At 40.7% G+C, this 22,767-nt stretch overlaps 1 protein-coding gene across 5 annotated transcripts; it reads right to left on the bottom strand.

The window, feature by feature from the left end:
• Positions 1 to 1,202: 1,202 nt before the first annotated feature.
• On the bottom strand, positions 1,203 to 18,679 carry LOC143142580 (ubiquitin-protein ligase E3A-like). Of its 5 annotated transcripts, none has more exons than XM_076303557.1 (12): positions 18,397 to 18,679; positions 16,726 to 16,773; positions 14,875 to 15,194; positions 13,000 to 13,826; positions 10,256 to 10,687; positions 9,226 to 9,370; positions 8,931 to 9,136; positions 8,314 to 8,478; positions 7,315 to 7,470; positions 7,136 to 7,212; positions 4,758 to 4,901; positions 1,203 to 3,619 (listed from the first exon to the last, which is right to left on the bottom strand). In XM_076303557.1, exons 1-12 carry the CDS (start codon positions 18,471 to 18,473, stop codon positions 3,499 to 3,501), a joined length of 2,718 nt encoding a protein of 905 aa, XP_076159672.1. In that variant the 5' UTR covers positions 18,474 to 18,679; the 3' UTR covers positions 1,203 to 3,498. The 5 variants fall into 5 exon arrangements, with proteins under 5 accessions (XP_076159672.1, XP_076159675.1, XP_076159673.1 ...); XM_076303560.1 differs by having other exon boundaries at positions 7,136 to 7,209; XM_076303558.1 differs by having other exon boundaries at positions 16,726 to 16,770.
• Positions 18,680 to 22,767: the final 4,088 nt, after the last annotated feature.

The raw sequence follows: 22,767 nt of genomic DNA, 5'->3' as shown, positions 1-22,767 counted from the left end.
AAAGCTGCTTTGACAGTTGAAATACATTGCACTCTCCCACTATTGCTTGTGAATTAAGAAAAGCAGGTGGTCCAACACAATTTTTGAATCTGGATTCTTTGGTCACTTCCAATTCACACTTTAATGTAGGTTAGTAGTATCATAGACTGTCTACTACATTCTGGAATTTGTCTTTGACATTGGGAGATGAACCATATTTTACCAGTTACCAGGATTTGAGCTTGAGGTTCATTTTGACTAGATAAGAACTTCAGTCAATCAGTTGAAAAATATGCAGCTGTGGCAATGATAAACATTGCCAATCACAATTTGTATGAAAGAAAGGGATAACTAATCTTACAAATGACCAGTAAACAAACACACACACACTAATTGAGTATACTAAATACGATGCCCCAAAATAGTATACAAAAATGTGAATTGGGACTGTTGAAGTGGACTATTGACCCTGAGGATTTAAGGTATCCATGAGAAAGTGTCTGCAGTAATGCATATAACCTCTGTTGGCTGATGGGGTCAAACATTTGTGAGCTGAGCCATTATGACTTGGCAGAGGATGCTGGTGAAGACACAAGGTACGTAATTGGAAATTGTGCTCTGGGGTCATTAGACAAAAAGCTTTCATATTTCTACAAATTAAGAGAAATTCAATAAAATGACCCCTCCCTGTGGGACTAAAGCACTGCACTGATTGGCTATAGTTGTTCATGGCTCTATGCAAGCCACTATCTTTCTCATGTTTGGAGCCAGGACTGTGCATGCACACTCTTAAAAGGAATGTGTTAGAAACAACATAGAGATGTGTTAAAAACAACATAAGTTGATATTTTCAACACATTCGTTTTTAAGAATGAACACGAAGAAGTGTATGGGATTACAACAACAGACTTTATCTTCAAGTTAGCCTCCTATGGTTTCAGGAGTACCACCTGCTTGAAGATGAACCTCAAGGCTACTTGCCACAGTATATGCCTATTTTTAGTGTAAACAAAAGGGTTTGCATCACTGAAAGGATACTTTTCAGTGATGCAAACAGTTCAATACTTTTTTTTACCACTTGTAATGTTCAGAACCTCTAACAAACCTTTTCTGTAGTACAGTAGTTAACTGAGAAGGGCATTATAGATATAACATACTGAAATTGATCTACGAGGATGCTGGTGATAGTGAAAACCAGAATTTACTCATCATTAAATACAAGATGGAAAAAAGCAGTCACTTTTATTTAGCATTATGTTTTTCACACCACGTGATACTTGAAGCCTTTTTGTTTCTCCCCTTTAGATTAAACCTTTTGTTTATATTTTTATCATTTCAAGAGCAACAGTCTTCCAAAAAAACACATCTACAAGGAATGGCTTCCGTTTGAGAACGCTACCTGACATTTTTCTCCTGCATGGCTCTAGAGTCCTTTTAAACTGTGGGAGGTTTAGGAGGGTGGGGGGAGGGGGAGGAGGAGCAGCAGCAGCAGCAGCATTATCATCATCAGCATCGTCACCAGCAGTTCGAAAAGTAAAGAGGTACTCCAGACGAAACAAACAAACCCAAAACAAAAAGACGCAAACATGAGAACAGTGGCTCAGAATGCTTACGAGGAGAACTGACAGGCTGGGTCCTGACATGAAGTTGGGCATTTTTGTTTTGTTCATCCTAGTGGTTCACCGGACATAGGCTCAAAAGAACCAGTTTAAAAAAACCCTCATTCTTTCAGGATGGTTTCTGTAATGGTTGCACTGTTCAATTTCCAAAGCTTTGTTAGAATCCATGCAATATGCCAGTTTTAAGGATGTAAAAGTTATATTGCTATATTTACCATGGTTAAGTCAGGCATCTTCAGCAACTGAAGAGGGTTGCCTTTGCAAAACCGTTACATATATTTTAGATATCATTGAAAGAAAACACAAGAATGTGGGTTGTTTAAACCTGGGTCTTTACCGGGGCTTCTGTATACAACATACCATAATAAAAACTGGCGTAAAACTCACAGATTGTAAATACTACTACTGTCAGATGCTACCACATTATGCTGCTGCAGACTGGCATTTACACAGGCATTTATGCCATTCTAATAGACACAGTCACCAGTTATTGTTTAAGTATAGTCCCATTCCATACACAATTTACTGTTGACAAGGGAACATTTCACAGTTAGCTTTATAAAAAATAATACAAAAAATAAAAATAAAATACAAGTGCCACTTTTAAATGTTCAGTTATGGGAGACTATGTTTAGTCTAGATCCGAATCCAAAGCATCTTAACATTGATAATAATTGTAAATAATTGTAACGCCTTACTGCATGAATACTCCCTTCATTTGGCAAAAAAGAATGAATGTAACAAATAGCTAGACATAAAAGTGGAGTCTATTTCAATATAAACGTGTTTAGGAAAACATGTGAAATTTAAACATGGGCATACCATTTAGACTTCAGAGTGGTGCTTGGGAAAGGAAAGCAAGAAACAGGTGGAAACTGGACGCTTCAAGAAAACATTCGAAAAATGTCTAAGTGCACTTACACAATCTCTGTCAAGAAAATAAGTCCAACTCCTCCATGGTGCTTTCAAACACTTTTGTTTTTCTACTGTAGAAAAATGGATCTTCCAACAAAATGTTCCCCAGACATATCTTTGCTTTGTGTTGTGTTTTCCTCTTCCCACTGTTTGACGTTTGAATGGGAATGAAATCCATTAAATGTACGGCCCCTCACAGTGACTTAATGCACGTGGGTACAGATAAGTGAAGAGAAAGAAAAAAAAGAGAAGGGATCGATATGGACGTGGATGGGAGTGGGTACACAATCTGAGAACAGGAGGAACCGGAACCGCATGCAGAAAAGAACCCAAACTTCCTTTCTTATACCCACGTCTTACATACAGCATTACAGCTAGTTTTTTCCACACATTTATTTTGGTTTTACCACAAGTATGCTTTAGCCTCATTTCTTTCCTATGGGGGGAAAAAATGAAAAATCAGGCAGTTTAAACCTTGAAATAAATAGTGAGGAAAATGTTCTGTACATATGAGATGTGTAACACATTCACATAAGGATGACTGAAGGAGTGGTTGGGTCACGGGCGTGTAGAATTTGATCATATGGTCTGATACTCCATTGAGTCAAGACAATAGTATTTTGGAAAAGAGAAAAAAGGGGTAAGGGGTTAGGGAAGAAACAAAAAGGACAACTAGAGCACACTAACTTTATGCGCCATTTTGGACTCCTCACTCCTGTTTAGCTTTCATTTTGTTGTATTTTGCTTTGTTTTTTTTGTTTTTTTTTCTTCTGTTTCGGTTCTTTTAATTTCCTCGTCTTCAGAATGTGAATCATTTCCTCTTTTCTTGTCGCTTCAGTTTATTTTTGATGTAAGATAGGGACTAGAGATGTGTGCGTGTGTGTATGTTCATGTGTGTGAGAGTGTGAGTGTGTGTGTTTGTGTGTGTGCGTGTGCGTGTGTGTGCGAAAAGGAGTCCGTGGTTGTTTGCTTGAGCAGGGCGAGCTCAGAGCATGCCAAAGCCTTTGGCGTAAGTGATGGCCTTCAGCAGTCTGTCCCGCAGTTTCTCCTTGGTTGTGTATTCAGGAAGGAGAAGCACGTTGAAGCAGGTGTGGGACGTGGGTAACCTGCAGACACAAGGCAGAGTGAAGCATTGAAAACACATAAAAATGACCGGTCAGTAGCCTGACTGGTAGTTGAAGTCAAATATCAACAGCCCTTCGCCTGGAAATGCAGACTTTAATTCCATGTTGGGGTTAGAAAGGAATCTGGACAGATATTAGAAACCATATGCACAGCAATACCCATCCCCAGGACACCTGGGGTCTCGTGAGCAAATGTCGTATACAAAAAAACATCCATCTTTCTCGCTCAGCATCGGGTGTATGAATCTATATGAAGAGTGAGATGAATCTGAAATTGTGCATGACTTCCCAGCAACTTCATATCTGCTGTGTGTGCACATTACGAATGATTTCATCACAATCAGAAGCAGTGTAACTATGCATATTACGAGTTTGTTTAGAAGTCTGTAGGCCCATGTGTAATAACTTTTACATCTCAAAATTATTTACACAATATTCAGAAATGGGCTTCATAGGAAATCCTCTTCAAGGTCTGTCCAGAGGAACATCTGACTGTGGCAGGGTGGTCTGGATCAACACATGATTCATTTATGCTAGGTGACCGGGTGTGTAAAGGCTTTTTGATTTATTTATGTGCCGTTATGAGTGGAGTTATGTTGCTATATTGTTCAACTGCTCATCAACTGCCCAGACTGACAGAGGATTTTTTCAAACACTTCTCTAACCACACCAAATTAATAGCCCCTGCCACTCCACTGATTTTATGCCGTTTCTACTGTTACTGTTGCTGAATGACAAAATGTCACTTATTTTGTATTTATTGCATTTACATTAGATAAGAACATTTGCACCTTGCATTCCCTGAAATGTACTTTTTATTGCTTGCTTTTGCCATTTTGTCTCAGTCCAAACATTGAGTAGCCTTGGCCTATTTCCATTAATAAGCATATTAAAATGAGCAGTTGAGGGAGGAGGGAAGGAGGAGTGTGGAGATTATGCATGTTTGCTCCATTTGTCAGATAGGATGTACAAAGAAAAGGTGCAAAAAATCCTGCATACTCATGGCCATTTGTATTGGGCATACACCGCTTTTTAGCTACTTACGTGTTATGTGTCTATTTATTATGTTCTAATTTAAATTCAACAAGGCGTTGTCCATAAGGCCCCAGGTGTTCCTTACCTGTCGGTGTCAGGTCCGTTCTTGGCGATGATCATCTTGAGCTTGCCCAGCCCTCCTACCGGTGCTCTGTCTGTGCCGGTCGTGAACTGCAGAAATAGCCTCTTCTGCTCCTCACCGAACGAGTGCAATGTCTCCCAGAAGTCCCTGCAAAGAAAGTCACCAAAAGGGCTTTAGCTATGCGTAACTATTATTTTGTGTCATACATTTTTGAGACAAGATTATTTGTGTGAAAAGTTGTGAGCCTTGAAGGTTACATAACTATGGAATAAAACATACTAATTGTATTATCAATCAAAATAGTCATTCTATATTTGCAGATACAGTCCTGCTTGAAAGTATGTGAACCCCTTGAACAGTTTGGAGTTTTCTGTTGTTCTATCGTGATTTTCTTGATATATTATCACCAGTTTTTAAACGGGACAAGGTTTGAATGTTCTATGTGGGAGCAAGATGAAGTGCGTTTGCAGGAGAAACAGATGATGCTCCCCCGCAAATGAAATACATGCTTAAAATAACACAGAAATGATTAAAGTAGTGTACAGTATATAATTATAGTTGAGACGGATATTGTCGTTTAGGCCTATGTGGGTTCTTTTCTACGTGGGTTTCAATTCTTTCCTGCTGCTCCGTTGTCAAAACTCGAAATCGAAAGCATGACAGAGGAAGAGGACACCACTAGGCACTTCAGATGTTTGTGCATTTCTACAGAACGGATGCCAGCTAGCATAGCTGTGTTACAGTAGCCTACATTCAGAATCAAGAAACTTAAAATCAGACATCTCACAGTCTTTTTCAGTTGAGTGCTCCTTTTGAGAGACATAAGACAAAACTGAATATCCCTCCTGCATATCCTGCAGGCTTTTGGCGGGTGGGAGCGGGGCCAAATGTTACAGATGCGGGCGGGAGCGGGGCCTAATGTTACAGATGCGGGCGGGAGCGGGACTAAAAATGACACATTATTGCAGGAGCGGTGGGACAGAATGTTGTGGGAGCGGGACTGAAAAATCCAGACCTCAATTCAATAGAAATGTTTCGGCTAGATCTGAAGCGGGCAGTACATGCCAGTTGTCCCTCCAACCTCTCTCAACTGGCTGAGTTCTGCAAGGAGGAGTAGGCAAAAGTGTGCAAAACCAGATGTGAGACACTGGTTAATGGGTAAAGAAGACGTTTGGTTGAAGTAGTGAATGCAAAAGGAGATGCTACAAGACATGGGTTCACATACTTTTGCAAATGTCATACTTTGAGTTTTTGTGAACTAAATCACATTTGTTAAATATATAATGAAACTATATAACTTTCTTTTGTTTCTGTCTATTATTTGGAAGGTCAGCTTTACAAATTGGGGTTTGGATGTGCATTAAATAAGGTTATTTTGTTTTGATTTTTGTAAAAAAAACAACTGACCATGTCTGAGAGTTCACACTAGGGCTGGGCGATATGGCTGAAAACTGTATCACAATATAAATATTTCATATCAGTCGATATCGATAATTATTATTATTATTTTAAAATCTATTTCAGATAAGGACCAGAAGTGAAAAAAAGTTCAAATTAAACACTTTTATTTTAAATTTACCCTTCCTCTGATTTTAATCACCTCAGTTATCAATCAAAGCAAACAAGGAAAAGAAATAGCAACACAATCATGAAAAACACTCAAATAAATAAATGTGCACATAAGTCTGAATAAAAAGCAGCACTGGTTGAAGCCTGGAAATATTGTAAACAAAGTAGCTTAATTTGCTAGTTTATCATACTTTGTCTACTGGTTAGACTGTTCAGTTTCCCCATGTGTGTTTAAGTTTCAAATTAATACCTTTTCTTCTTGGGACAGGCCTGTTTGAGTCTTGGAAAGTACTTTTCCATTTGCATTGGGATTGAGATGATTAGAATTTAGCAGTCAATTTGAATGCAACAGTTTTGAACAAATTCGTGCAGCTTGCTAATGATGCTAACCGGATTTAATAGCAATTTAGCTCGATTGCACGATTGTGAATGTTTGGATTACGTGCATGCTGAAAAGGGATGCGCCTGTTGGGAGGGAGGGGGAGAGAGAGAGAGAGTGTGTGCACGGAGCAAAGACTCTTTGAGAGTCTGTGTTGAGGTAGGCCTACTTCTATCGCCTACTCTGGTAGAGTTGCACATAGCTACAATGCAAGATATATTTAGCCTCTTCATTTATGGACAACGTAAGGAGGTGTGTGTTGCTTTTAATTATCGAATGTTCTATGGAACGTTTTTTTTTTTTTTTATTTCATCGATGACATGTCTATTGTGATACATATCGCTATCATTTTATCGCCCAGCCCTAGTTCACACACTTTCAAGCAGCACTGTGTGACTAATACCTTCTCTATACATGCCAACAGACTGCTTACCTAATAATTCGGCAGTCTCTACTATAGCCTCCGTCATACTCTGTGGTTTCTTCAAGTGCTTGAAAGTCTAGGTTCTGCTGGAATCAAAAGCAGACATAATAGATAGGGTTACAAAAACACATCTATGATTTCTGAATGTAGAGGAAGTGATGCAAAGTGGTGTATGTCCCTTAACTTACCCTGCTTCCACAGATGAGTAGCTCAATCTCTTCAGGTCGAAACAAATACTTTAAGGGAGACTCGTTTGTCACCATGTGGAATCCTCTCCTGAAAGCCTTGAACTGCTTCTCCACGCTCTTGTTCAGCATGTACTCTGCATACTGGGCCACGAAATCCTGTACAGAGAGATAGAGATAGAGATAAAGATAAAGATAAAGATAAAGATAGAGAGAGAGAGAGAGAGAGAGAGAGAGAGAGAGAGAGAGAGAGAAAGAAAGAAAGAAAGAAAGAAAGAAAGAAAGAAAGAAAAAATGTGCAAACGTTACAACAATACATCTCTGCAGGTCAGGTTATACACAGAGGTGATATATTTAAATAAGTTAGGACTTTATGATAATTCATGTTATCTGTTATTCATGTCATATACATTCATTCAAATATAATTAAGTTAACCGCAAGAATCAAGAGTAAAAAAATAAAACAAATAACACAGAAAAACTTGTTGGAATATCTGACAACAGCAAAATGAATTACTTTCAAATGGAATCAGAGCATTTATGCTTTTAAGACACTGAAGCCTAAGACTATAATATTATTTGTGTGTCTAACTTTTCCATGTCTAGCCATTTCAGTTGAACATATGCATGCTCTTCTCCAACGCCAGGTTACAATCCATGAGGAATTTTATGAATGTGAAGTGGTCTGTTGTGCAGTGTCTACAAGACATATGTTCACAAAGCCAGCTATCATAAAGACCCAAGAAGAAGTGAAGATGAATGATTTGCAAACAATGTTCCATATTTTCCATTTGCTTTCGCATGTCATAGACATGCATGCAAACATATTAATAAATGGTAGATAATAGTAACAGTTAATGATAGGTCAGCCAACTGACTAATCGTTGCTAATTATTGCTAATCGTGACTACATCCAATTTACTTTCTGGTACCCCCTGACTTCAAAGGAAGTCCTCCAATAACAATTAAAATAAAACAAAATATCAAACTGGGCTCACTTACTTTTCTGTTGCTGTTGGTAACGGGGATCTTGTCACCATTTTCTCGTAAGTCGTACATGAGGGTGTTTCCAAAAAGGTCTGTCTGGGAAATCTGGAAGGTGATCATCATGTCCTCCTCGACTGAGCCCTCATACTCCATCAGCTCTTTCAAACTCTGAGACAAAACCTGCAACACAGCACACATTTAGGTGAGTCAACATTGCTCTGTGCACTATTACAGGAGACAACCAGCGATAGGCGAGATTTCGTCATTTAGCAATTACTTCACTATAAAACTCTTACCATCATCTCCCGCCTATCAACTGAGGTTTATACACTGTGCTGCGGTTAATAGACTGGTGCAGTCAATACACACAGTTTTTTTTTCATCTGCATACAATACTGTGGTGCTGCTAATAGACAGGAAATTCTGTATTACTGTAAATACAACACAAACACTATCTGTAGCTGAGTACACCACATGTAAGTGCAAAGATCATATACAAGATAAAAGCATTGTAATTAGGTCCTTTGTATATTCTTGCATATTGCAGCAAAGTTTAACTGACTGGATGGACAAAAAATCACACGATATATGCATGTTATCAAAATGCACTTCTGTTTCAGAATGGCACGTACCGGATGTGAATCGGCCAGGTCCCGGAAGGTCCCCTTCTTGCCCATGAGCTTCCTGTAGACCACCATGGGGAAGTGAACGTCCAGGATGCAGTTGTTGTAGATTGCCAGGCCCAGGACGATCCCGATGAGAGTGAACTGGCCCTCATTTTCAAACGATGATGGGTTGAACCAAAACAGCCTTGTGCTTTCATCATACGAGAACATTCCTGTAGACATCCACAGTTCACAGTTGTTCGCAAACACACAACTAATATTACGATGCTATAAAAAGTAGGTTTAGCGGACATCAACCTACCGATATCTGGGTTGAAGATCTCCTCCACCACCAGCTGGAAGAACTCTTTGGACACGCCGCCCTCGTCGACACCCTGCTCTCCTTCAAACTCTACGTACAGCTGCTTCTTCAAGTCGGCAGGATTCTCCATGGCGATCATCTCAAGCTGCAGAAGATGAGGAGGAGGAGGAAGAGAAGATGGCATCAGAGCCTGGTCAGGGAACCTGGCAGCTCAAACTAATTGAACTGATGAGCTGAATGACCGCATAAACAAACTGCACCCACAGCAAACACTCACACTGCCAACTACTCAAAGTGCAAGCCAGCACCAGTGGTGGCTTAATGAATGCAAGGGAAGGCTCTAGAAATACACACTTTGACAGTCATAACTTCATCATTAAGGACAAAATATGTGTATAACTCTCGTAATTATAAATATTTTAATCACTCAGGTATCATATTTGACCATATCAAAGCGTGGACAAATCACTGTTTACACTTTATAGAGCTCAACAGTCCCGCCCCTCCTCCGAGAGTACATATTTTAATTTCCAAGCAAAGGGACAACTCATCCCATCAGCCATTGTGAAATACATTTCAAACATTTTCCAGCCTAACGATAGTTTAACATGCTTCCAGTGGCGGGAGTTAAGGCATAAACATTTCCATGGCAACGGTGATCTCTACCAATCAAAAGCTCTGCTTTTACAGGATTTTGGGTAGTGTAGTACTTTCCCATTGAATCGCAAATAAAACACATTTTTATCAAAACAAGGTTGATGCCCCATAAACTTTTGGTGTCTATATGAGCATATACAATCGCTTAATCATGACATAGCTGGTTTTGAGTCTACCGTAGACAGTTACGACTTTATGGATTATTATCCAGTTCTCAATGGAAAAGAATAACTTAAATCTAGCGTCTGAAATCGGGACTGTTGAGCTCTATAGAGCCTCTTGAGAGATATATAGAGACTCTAAACCAATGGAAAATCTGACATTCACTTTGTTAGTTAGAGACATGTTTCCAAGTGTGGACGGGGACACTCACTCTGACGAGCGCATCGTCGATAATGTGGTCTCGCCGCACTTTGAGCCGCAGGTAGGGGTTGAGCTGCTGCCCCTGCACCAGGCTGTAGAGCACGGTGATGCGCCGCTCACTGTACATGCGGATGCGGTTGTCGTAGTACAGCCCCAGGTTCTTGGTGACAGCGTTGAGGATGAACGGACACGTCATGAAGGAGAACTTGTTCTCTGTCTCCACCTTGAAGAAGGTGTAGTCCTTGTCCATCTCCAGCACGTCGTTGAGCGGCTCATTGATGAACTCCTCGAAGGGGATGAGCGGCCGGCGGCAGTCGGACACCCGTGCGCCCAGCTCCGTTTCCAGCGGGTCCACGCGCGGCCCCTTCTTGTTGCGGCGCTCCTCACCCAACAACTCCTGTAGCGTCAGCTCGCTCGACTCCGGCAATGGCTCCTCGTCCTCCTGGAGCCACGGCAACGATGAGACACACAGAGAGATGGTGAGAGAAATTGTTAACCGGGGGTGAAAAGATTCAGAGCACTCAATTCCAAAAGTGGCTCCTCAACAGACACAAAACAAGACAAATTAAGACAGGAATCCATTCATGGTAACAGAATAACAGTTAATATCAGTTAACTCAGTTGTAGTAGTGGTTCCTCCAACTACTTTGACAACACACACATAAATGGAAAATAAACAGATGAGCAGTATACACAATTCCAGTCATGGGTCCTCATCCTTTCAACAAGAGATATCAATGACTCAGACAAAACGACAATTGGACACAAAGCTCAATTGATATTAAAACAAATCTTTCTTGGGAGGTTGGGTTTTTCAGTCATTTTCAAAGGGCTAAAATGGTATGTGGGGTAGCTAGTAGGGCCATGAAAATCTATGTGGAAGTAGCTCATTGTATGGGTATTTTGTGTACAAAGTGGCAGTGTTGTATCATAAAAATAAAATAGTATACATGGGTATAACAATGTTACTAATTATGTGAATTTATTTATGAATGTATAACACACTAGGCCTAAATAATCACACTCTAAGCTATTTCCACATAGATTTTCATGTTCCTACTAGTTACCCCAAATTGTATTTTATTTCTATGAAAATGCCCCGAAAATGCTATCACAAAACGAATATCTTCATGTTCCTATGTTGTGGAGAGCTAAAATATGGGCAGAACATAACATACCTAGACAAAATACTTAATGATGCCATGTGGGTAGAAAACAATTACGGTACCTCAATATCACTCTTTTTGGACATTTTTTTCCGAATCTAGGGCCTTTTATAAAGTCTTTGAGCATGCATGACATTTTAATATCATTAATCAATCAACAATCAATCAAACTGAGAACATGTTTGTCAAGTTTGGTAAGGCAAGGAATAATACTTTTATACCCAAACGTGGCATAATTATAAATATCATGGCATTAAATTAGCTATTAGCTCATATTTATCCAATAGATATTAGCTTTGGGACCTAAACATTGTGTAGACAAACTTAGAGCAAAATCTGAGAGACAACCATTTCCTTGTATTCTGTCTGATTTGACTCAGAATGACCACTTTACTACTGTACAAAGTAAAAATGTCAAGTCCACTTTGTGAGAAGGACAGGTGAATTCACCCTAATGGCCTGTTTCTGGAAGCCTCCATAACACATTACACAAGTGTCTTCTTGTCATGGCCTCTTGCCATGACACCTCAACATGACACTGGCAATTAAAAAAGAATCTTTGGCTGTACTGAGGAACGAGAAAATCTATCTACAGTAATATTATCTAACAGAGATAAAGATAAGATACAGAGTAACCCTGATTTATGTTAATAACAATATCTCTAAAACATCAGTCAACTCGCAAGCTGCCAGTGTTCATTTTAAACTGAAAGTGAAACTACTCAAAATCAAACATCACCATAAACAGCTGATAAGGCTGATGATTAGCCCAAGTCTGAAAGTGCAGACATTGTAAAATGTAGTGGCTGTATGTTCCACTATTTGCTGAGCAACAAGGAAGCAATATATTGTCTTGAGAATGTGTTCCTATTTAAGGACAAGGACATTTTGAAAAAGATCATTTTAATCAACATTGATCAATCAATAACAATCATGTTTAACCACTGCTCAACTTCTACCTTTCCCTGGCCTCCACTCACATACCCGGGCCCACTAGACTGACGCAGTAAAGCTAATTTAGTCACATTACTTTTCCATGATGCAACAAGACTAGAATGGTCATTCCATGTCAAATTAGAGAAGGTTGTTGCTGCACCATCTCTGATTTTTGTTCAAACCTTGTCTATAACTAATGGGTCCCAAAACCAAGGACTTGTGAAATACTTGTCCAAATCCTACGGCAAAATCACTTTCCTACATTCTGTCTGATTTCACATGGAATGTGCTACCCTGATATTACATTTTTTATAATATTTTCATTCTATTAGTACCGATAGTTCTTCTTTAAGAATATGTTGTTAATCAGGCTTTAATAAAAAGCTATTTTTTAATCATTTAATAAAAAATATATTTTTATTACAAGGTTCAACTCATCTAGGCTTATTCTGACTTCCAACTACTGATGTTAAAGGTTTTTCATTATCATTTCAGCATTGGTATCAAGATAGTTAGGTATGGTATTGTCTCAAAATCATACATTTGGTATCGCAACACTAAATCATTTCTCTTTAACTGCAGCTACACAGTGGCCTTTTTCCAAACAGGACTAAGGTGATGGGCCCGTTTTATCCCCCGTGCTGTTTGTTACCTCCTCATTGTGCTCTCTGTCCACGTCTCCGCCGAGCACGTTTGCATAGTAGACAATCTTCAAGCACTTGGTGGCAGCCACCACGGCGTCGTCGTCGTTGACCAGGTTGCGGTTGTTGAACTCGTTGCTGATGACCTTGTAGGTGATGAGCTGCTGGAAGGTCTCCATCATGCGTCGGATCTGGTCGGCGTGGTAACACGCCCAGAGCCGCGCCAGCTTGGCCTGCGCCGGGAGCGGCAGCTTGCTCATGGCCTTGCAGAACTGTGGCAGCGCAATCTCCAGGTACTCGGGGCTGTGCAGGTTGCCGTTCTCCATGACGATGACGAAGAGGTTCAGGTAGTTGGGGTCACGCGAGTACACGTTGTGGTAGGTCAGGTCGCACTCCACGTTGGGCGACAGGTAGACCAGCGCATTTAGGAAGGCCGCCTCCACCTTCTCGTTGGACAGGAGGCGGCCGTAGACGCGGCGGACCGCTTCTATGTCCACCGACACCTCATCTGGGCCCAACTTCTGCCCGTCCCCCCCTTCGCCTGACCGCGATGACGAGGACGCCTCCAGGTCCGTGCCGCCACCCTCCTCCATGGCGGTCACTGAGCAGGCACCCCCTGAGGCCGCCTCCTTCTCGTCCTCGTCCTTGTCCTCATCTTTGGCCTGCAGCGACTTCAGCTCCTCCTTGGTGTGCTGCTTGGAGCGGCGGAAACTCTGGACAAGGCCCTCGGCACTTGAGAAGACGCGGCCAATGACGCGGATTAGCGGAGAGTAGTCCTCCTTCTCGCCGCAGCTCTCCAGGATCTCGTAGACCTTTTCCTCCGTCAGGAAGTTCACGTCTGGAACCAGAAAGAGAGGGCCGTATGTAGTCAAGTTATTTTCAGTGTGGCTACACTGGCCAAAGGCCAATCTCCCGCTTGTGACTTCACCCCCCCCATGGTATGTTGCACCAGCCTTAATATACACTTCAGATAATCCAAACACAGAATTTGTATCTAGACAATGCAATTTCATCTTTAGTAAGAATACTAAGGACCATGTTGCGGACATTTGGGAAGGGGAGCTACACAGAGAAGTCGCCTTTGCCTGTAAGCAAGTTCCCAGGACACCTCAGCATAATGAGATTCCCCCTTTCAAAAAATAATATACTCTATAGTATACTATATAGAATGACATTTCATGCACTCCCAGATGTCAGATGGATATTCTCAGAATGACAAAGCACACTTATGGGTAGAGGGCTACACCTGGTGCATATGATTACCGTGGAATATAGATGTGTGCCAGATAGAAATCAAACATGAGAAATACATGTTTCAGTTGGCAAGATATGTCACTGCTGCAGGGCTCAGGAGAATGGGACAGACATAAAGACAGACAGACCTGTCTTTTTCAATGCCAGACAGACGAACAAATGCAGACTCAAAAATAGTTTACAGCCTGTGACATTCACAAAGAACCCAGAGTGGCCATGACCCAACACAAGACAAAGGCAGAGAGTGCACCTTGGGTGCAATAGGCTTTACTGGTGAGCCGCTCACTAGAAGGTTCTAGAACTACAGACACTCACTCCAGCTACCAACAAAAGAAAAACACCAAAATATTATGAGGGAGGCAAAACCTGAGGGACTCATTACATAACTAAACCTCAGTGTTGTACATTTTTGTTTATTTACAAACAAAGAGACCAAAGACACACTTTTACAAGGATCCTATTTTAACAAACTGCAAATATGAAAAACCATACAACATACTGCCTTTCCAACTCTGAATTGGGAGAGAGTAGGCGGCTGCACAGGAAGCTTTACAAAAAAACAAACCAAGTAGCCTAAGAGCCTTCCTTATATTTGAATGGTGGCACCATGCTGCCTGTGTTGCGGCCCTCACCTTTGAAATCCTCTCGAACTGGGTGCAGTTCCTTGTGGTTCATCTTGCGGTTACCGCACGCCATGTTGTGATGTCCAGCACTGTTGAAGGAGCTGTTCTCCAGGTAAGCAGAGCTGGTGCCCTTCTTAGAAGGGTGGGGGTCGCACAGTTTGGAGTTGACCTTGTAGAGCTCCAGAGCTTTGACCGCCGCTGCATTGTTGTCCATGCGGTGGAAGCTCGGGCTGGAGGCACAGCAGTCATTGCTGCATGACTCGTTTCCACAGCCTTCCGTTAACTGGTGGTAGTAACGTTCAATGAGATGCTTGGCGGCTGCTCGCTTCCTGTGACAAGAAGATTGGGACCAAGGTTATTCAACAGAAAGGGAATCCTGTGACAGACATTAATCATTAAAAATATAGAAAAAAGCAAACCACAGACTGACAAAATACGATTTTTCAAAATGGTGTCAACAAGTATGCACAGGACACATTGAATGCTGCCAAATGTAATGTTGTAAATGACCAAACTGAACAGCATTCACAGAGGACAAACAATGATGATGGAAGCTAAAGCACCTAATGATGAATTACTTGCTTGTGATTTAATAAAGTGAACCAGTTTGACTCTTGGCAAGTATGTGGCAAGTCTGCATGAAAGTCCATCAAAAATCTACACCGGGAAAATGTGATGGTAGTGGGAGTGGTGGATTTAGGTTCAGTCATTGCTCACTTATGAAACCCTTACAGCATCCCTTTATCACACTGTGCTGAAAAATACTCAGGAACCACACATCCTTGCACCACACAAAATAATGAAAATCGTATTACTGGCACGATTGAAAGAAATAATTAGTGTGCTGTTTAAAAAGCAAGTTAAGTCAACAGTGGTGCGCCTCTGCTCTCCTGAGGAGCGCAGTCACTGGACTCACAGACAAAGAGGAACTATATGCAGACAAACAGGAAGAAAAAGCAGCCTGCGATGCTAAACCCAACCTCTGGACATTGCAGTCAAAGGCAAGAAGCATTTTGGCAAACAGACTTATTTTACCTTGCACATAAGTACTCAGACATTGGAGTGAAATGACACACAGCTGCTATTTCAGACTGATTGTGGGTTTGCCGAACCCAGATGAAGGTCTAGGAGTTGAAATGTATTGGTCTGCTTGCCTATGCTCTGAATATATACTTCCTTTTTTTACCAAAAAGTGCCTTAGTTATGGCTTGCAAGACTTGTTTTCCAGTTTCAGATTATCTCAAACACACACATTTTTAACATAAATCATACATTCCTCCTACTTCTTGAAATCGTTGAAATCGAAATTTGGACAGAATCAATAATGGGAAAAGGATTTTTGGAGATGTACCAGTAACGTTTCATTTTTACCGACTGATTTGCTCAAACATTTGTATATGTTACACATGCAAGCAAACTCATTTAATACACAAAAAAAGAAAGACCACCGAAGAAAGCAAAGAGTAAGCCAACAAAATCATAGAGCATGGGAGAATTAATACAAAAAGATGATGCCAACACTACTCCAAGCTCTTATTAGACTTTAAAGGAAGTTTATACCTCTAACACAACTTACTTTCGGCTTGCTTCTGTGTTTTCAAATTTGCACATCTGAGATTCTCTCTGACACGCACTGATTTTTCATAGAAATAATTTCTCTAACTTCTAGGGTTAATAAGATTGGCACAGGATGGGAAAGGATTTTTTGCGACATGACTGATCTTCTGGTACATTCATAGGCTACATCCGTTACGCGTGCAGAATGGGGGAAACAAGACTCAAAGATGATGCCAACACTGCTTGGAGTATGGTCCAAGCTCTTATTAGACTTTTAGAAATTTAACAGCTAACACAACTTACATTCGGCTTGCTTCTGCGTTTTCAAAGATGGACTCCTCTTGTAATCTATTGGGGAGATTTAAAACGCAATAAAAATTAGTCAGGTTCCGTTTACGACAGATACTATTGCATTATGGATTGGAGCATGGCAGTTGCTAGTTTACAACTAACGTTAATCAAGATTGTACAATAAGAACACAAAACACCTCGCACGACCATGACAGTTAACTACCAAGTGGAATAGGTGAGATAAATAGACGGTGTTTGACCAAATAGATCTACACACTACAAAACATCGCAATGTTTAAAATAAAAGGACTATCATTGATTGGAAGCTGGCTAGTCTGCCCAGCTAACATTAGCTACCTCGCTATGATGCAGCAATTTCAGGGAACCGCTTGACAGCTAGCGATAGCCAAGTTGGCTAGGACGGTTGATTAGCGGTAGCTAACTACTGCTAGTCATTTAGCAAAACTACGCTACCATTACAGTAATATCCCTGCTGCTTAGAAGGCGGTCTACAATGGCAGACCGTAATGTCATATGGTATTGTAACAACACAGTGTCACATGTCTGCTAAGCAAATTATCCCAATATATTGTCAACAACACGTAAATTGCAACACTTTATTGGACTATTAGCTATGCTAGGTAGATAGCTGACTAAAAAACATGCACATTAGCATTAGCCTACTAACATAGCTAATGCTATCAAACATTCACGGAAAAACATCGACATGCCAGCCAGGCAGGTGCAGGGATTTAACTTAACATGCACGTTCATTTAGCTATCCATCCAACTAAAACTATTGCAACTGCTTTGTACCTTAATAACTTCTGAACTGTTTGAGGCGGTAACGCTGTCTGCTTGCAATCTAGAACTATAGTTTTCGATCGCTAGAAATTCAACATAAAAACATTAGCTAGCTTAACGTTACCATTTAGCTTACAAGCTAACATATTGATCCCCTGTCAAATGCCTTGATTGCACGCAAAACAAATCTTCCACGCGGTAACGAACACATAACGTTATTGTTCTTGTAAAACAGTTAGCTTCTACTGCTGTTGTTTGAGACGGCAATAGAAAACAAATTGCATGCATCTAAAGTTAACAAGCTAGCTGTAGAAGTTAGCGAGGTCAGAGATCTGTTCGAGACAGACGAGTTTAATGGAAAACAACGTAGCTCTAACTGTTCATTAACGACCTAATGCAATACTTTATGCTAACGTTACATGATGCACTTAGTAGCCTACATATCTGTATTCAATTGCTGTGTCCTGGATTATAGTGACGGGTGTTGCTGGAAACACTAACGTTCGCTGCTGATACTGTCGATAAGTTCATAAGATTCAACTATACACAAACTTCGGGTAGTGCTAGGAAGCTGTGCTAACCAGCTAGGTTTCTGTGAAGGCCCTATGCCCAATCGGTAGGCTACATAGCAAGCTAACACTATCGAGCAAGTCTGACCAGTGGTGGTATAATAAAATAAAATAACGTGGCAACTCAATATAAAACCAAATGCAGCGTAGAAACCCACTCAGACCGCTATGATCCACCAGTCCAACCTGACCATTTCCAGTTGGAGTTATGGTGCGTCCCCTTCTCTTGTAAGACAACCTTTGCTAAAATAACATACAAACATACAAGTTTCCCCGCCAGCCGCCGCTGTCGCTTAAAACTCAAGCCGACCTGTCGTATCCTCCTGTGGGGTTGGATTCGGCCTGTGGTGGCGCACACTCACAGTCCTCTTTCTCGTCGGAATTCATACGAGACTTGATCCCTCGGTTGTTTGTGCGTGTTTGTGTTAGAATTTGCAATTCCGCCAAAGATCGGATGCAATCCAGCAAAATCAAATTTAGGTCCTGCAACTGGTCTTAAACGATGGTGTCAAATGCACACACAGATCTATGCAACTTCATTTAAGGCCTGTTTCACTCTCTGTTCTGATATTACTATCTTCTGCCATCTTGACTTCCACAAGACTCACCGAATACCGGGGGAGACATCCCAGCATGCAATGTTACTGCAAGACTGTATTGTTCAAAATCAAGTCTGGCACCAGCAACGAAGAAATTCTCTTTGCAGTGCACGCATAAAGCTGTTTAGGGGCCGTAGGGTCGTAAAAAATGTTCAAATAGGAGCAAGGAACTGCAGTCGTCACCTCAAATAACATTAGATTTGAGCTATCTCGTTCCTGGTAAGCATACAAAAAGGGAGAAACTGAAACATTTAATCGTGACAGTTGTATTCAGCAGTCACTGCCAAATATTGTGACTACCCAGATACATTTTGCTGCAGTGGCTCTGAACATTGAGACTATACAAATGGTTGATTTTGATTTATTTACTTATTTATTTTTTATTTTAAAAAGGTGATTCTCTCAGGTTGTTTGGTTGGTATTTCTTGCAACCAAAAATTGTTGGAATTCTGCAGGAATTCTGAATTGTGGCTGAAATTGAGTGAATTTGACTCTAGTAACCAATTGTAGGCCTAAATAGTGCAGAAATTCGATGCATTTTCTTGTAGGCTAAATAGTGTAGTAAGCTAATATCAGGAAATTGCCAGCCACATTTACCAGAAATGGAAATGGTATCATTTGAAAAATACACACACAAGCTCACAAACATCCTTGACAGACTGATTGGGTTCTTGAGTGAGGTAAGCAAAATGTGTCTGGGCACAATAATTAGTAGCCTACACTACAAAAGAAAAGAAGAATGAAAAGGCTGCTGAATACAACATTTAGAAAGATTGCACTGACAAACTTTCACTTAAATGAATAGGCCAATGACCTCATAGGGATTGTGGGTTTGTGTTTCATCTGGGGTGTTGTTTGGGCAAAAACAAAACCGAAATTAGCCTACAGGATGTAGCCTAACTGAAAACCAACCAATTTCACTTGTTCCTGTGAAAACAGCATTGGATAAACACTGGGACAATATTTAATTCCAAACTTTTCTTGAAATATTATTCAAAAGTCAGGTATAGGAAAGTCACTAATGTTCCCCAGACCCATTGATGGGTGCAAAGTGCAAAGTCTTAAGTCTAACTGAAGCTAATTTAATATAAATAACTAGATAAACAATTTTCTAATTGAACTCCATGAAAAAGACCTGAATCACAAAAAAGACTTTGTGGCTTATAAATTAGGGTCCTATGTCTTTTTTCAGGGAAGGCCTTTGGTATTTCAGGCAAACAATGTCAAACTGCATTTTGCACATATTAAAACAGGTTTCATAGTAGAGGGGTCCAAGTGTCTACAGTCCCGATCTGTCACTTTTGGTGTACTATGGAATGAAAAACACAAATAAGAAACATCAAATTCAAAATGAGCATGTATTTTTCACAAAAAAGTACAATTAGTCAATTTCAACATTTGATATTTTTGCAAATAAATAGCCTATGGGGTGATGTGATTTACAATGTATCACAATCCGTTTTTATTTACATTTTACACAACTTTTTTGGAAATGGGGTCAAATAGTTTACTCCTTCAAACATTAAAATGCACAGAGACAAAGACATTGATTGTAGGTACAATCTAAAAACTCTTTAAACAAAATTGCCTGAGATCATTTGTGAGTTGTCTACTGTACAAGCCAATTAAGCCCGTATGACATCAGCAAGTTAGCTAAGCTAACTAACTGACCCATTGCTAGGTCAATAGTACCATCATTTGAGCATAATAAGTTGGGAAAATTCTGCCCAGCAGTTTGCAAGATCCTCTGGAAAATAGACATATTTTGGAGTGATCAAAAGTTTTTAATCTCCTTTTAAGCTTTTTTATCCAGCACAGAGGCATGTTTTGAGAGCCCTCAAAAGATACCTCCACTGGAGGTAAAACAAAACACAACCATGTTTTTTAGTATTTTTTATATGTCTAGTTTATTAAATGGATTGTTGTATTGTATTAAAATATTTTTATACTTTTTTTAATGGTATTTTAATCCTCCCTAAGACCGGAAATTGTGAAAATTCTGGATTCTGCAAAAAGGACATTATTTACTTTGTCACATGTATCTTTGGAAATAATGATCAGAAACTCACCCAATTTGGACTGTATGTCCACTGGCAGTTTGTTCGCACAACAAGGTGATAAATGAACCAATTTATATGAGTATTTAGAAAATGCATACCCTTCAACATACATGGAATGTAGGCGGTAGTAAAAACTATGTATGTTTGTAATCGGAATCAACTAAAATCGGTATCGCAGGTCAAACTCTATGACAAATCGGAATCGGCCCAGAAAATTGCAATCGGTGCATCTTTACTATTTACACCACATCACTGGGTCCACTCGCACAGCTTCTCTCTTGCCGTTACCTGAGTTAGAAACCTATGTCATGATCGATGACCAACTAACCTCTGATCATGTTGCATGAGTCACCTGGTCATGTCGCTTTGTGCTGTACAACATAATAAAAATCAGGGAGTACCTGACTCAATATGCAACCCAACTCCTAGATAGATAGATAAATAGATAGATAGTTACTTTATTGATCCCTAGGGGAAATTCAAGGTCACAGTAGCATACAGACATACACACACACATTCACTAACAGCAGAAAAAGTAATTAAAAGTATATAATATAAAAAAAACACAACTAAGCAATAAACAATTCTACAATTCTAAAAAACAGTATCCACATAGTGGGTGATTAATCAATCAGGTGCGCTTGCAATGACTGAAGCAGGGACTGAGCCTGTGGTCCTCTGTGCGTAAGGTAAGGTGCTCTTTGTGAATGAGTGTCATGGTGATGGTGCAAATGAGTAAGTCAAACAGTGCAACAGTGCAAGAATAAAGTCTATATATCTATGTAATAATAACTATATTAAGAAAGGTATAAGTGTGGTCACAGTTCGGCTGTGGCATGGAGGGAGGGGTTGTGCATATGTGCTAATAAAGCACGCAAACAGTGAGGCAGAAGACAATGGTAAAGTGGCTAGTGGACAGACAGTTCAAGACATGGAGGTGGTGAAGAGGCAGACAGACTATGCGGAGAAGTCTATTTCTACTCTTCCCTTAAGTGATGCATTGAACAGTTCAATGGCCCTGGGGATGAATGACTTCCTCAGTCTGTCTGTTGTGCAAGACAGTGAGCGAAGTCTCCAGCTGATCAGGCTCTTCTGCTTAACAATAGTGCTGTGGAGTGGATGACACTCATTGTCCAAGATGTTGATCAGTTTGTTCAGGGTCCTTTTGTCAGATATTGAAGTGATGCACTCCAGTTCAGCTCCCACTACAGAGCCAGCTTTCCTTACCAGCCTGTCAAGTCGCCCAGCATCCTTCTTCTTTGTGCTTCCTCCCCAACATACCACTGCATAGAAAAGGACGCTGGCAACAACAGACTGGTATAACATCCTGAGGAGCTTGCTGCACACATTGAAGGAGTGCAGCCCCCTCAGGAAGTACAGCCTCCTCTGCCCTTTCTTGTAGAGTGCGTCAGTGTTGGCTGACCAGTCCAGTTTATTGTCCAAGTGGAGACCCAGGTACTTGTAGGTGCTTACCACCTCGACATTGACCCCATCAATGGAGACTGGTAGCAGAGTGGGCTTAGACCTGCGGAAATCCACCACCATCTCCTTGGTCTTTGAAGTGTTGAGTTGGAGATGATTGAGTTTGCACCATTGTCTCCCAGTCTGAGGGGTTGGATGGTGTTAAAAGCACTTGAGAAATCAAAGAACATGATTCTCACAGCACTTTTCCCCTTGTCCAGGTGAGAATGTGTCCTGTGTAGAAGATAAGTGATGGCATCGTCCACGCCCACTTTCTCCTGGTATGCAAACTGTAACGGGTCTCTGCCATCTTTTTCCTATTAAGAAGGGTCTTGACATTGCTGGTTATCCAAGGCTTGTTATTGGGAAAGCAGCGTACAGTTTTGGTGGGAACAACAATGACCATACAGAAATTCAGGTAGTCAATTGTGCACTGTGTGAACTCCTGATCTCATCTTGCGACTCGACTGTTGTAATGCCCTCCTGAAGGGCCTCCCAGATACTGTGAAACCCTTCAAGTTGATCCAGAGTGCGATAGCATGCCTGGTTTTCAATCAATCC

Source organism: Alosa pseudoharengus, unplaced genomic scaffold (genome assembly GCF_046254945.1).
Source record: "Alosa pseudoharengus isolate Yale_2024_CS ecotype anadromous, Long Island Sound unplaced genomic scaffold, YU_APseudo_1.1 YU_APseudo_1.1_scf_24, whole genome shotgun sequence".
NCBI classification, from domain to species: Eukaryota; Metazoa; Chordata; class Actinopteri; order Clupeiformes; family Clupeidae; genus Alosa; species Alosa pseudoharengus.
The sequence above is the reverse complement of the archived record's forward strand: the minus strand, read 5'-3'. Positions and strand labels throughout refer to the sequence as shown.

Excerpts from the sequence above, each read along its gene's own strand:
- LOC143142580 (XM_076303557.1), bottom strand. The coding sequence starts at position 18,473 with ATGAATTCCGACGAGAAAGAGGACTGTGAGTGTGCGCCACCACAGGCC. Across the intron at positions 15,195-16,725 it reads AACGCAGAAGCAAGCCGAAT|GAAGCGAGCAGCCGCCAAGC; the intron begins GTAAGTTGTGTT and ends TTCTTGTCACAG. Across the intron at positions 7,471-8,313 it reads TTACCAACAGCAACAGAAAA|GATTTCGTGGCCCAGTATGC; the intron begins GTAAGTGAGCCC and ends CTCTCTGTACAG.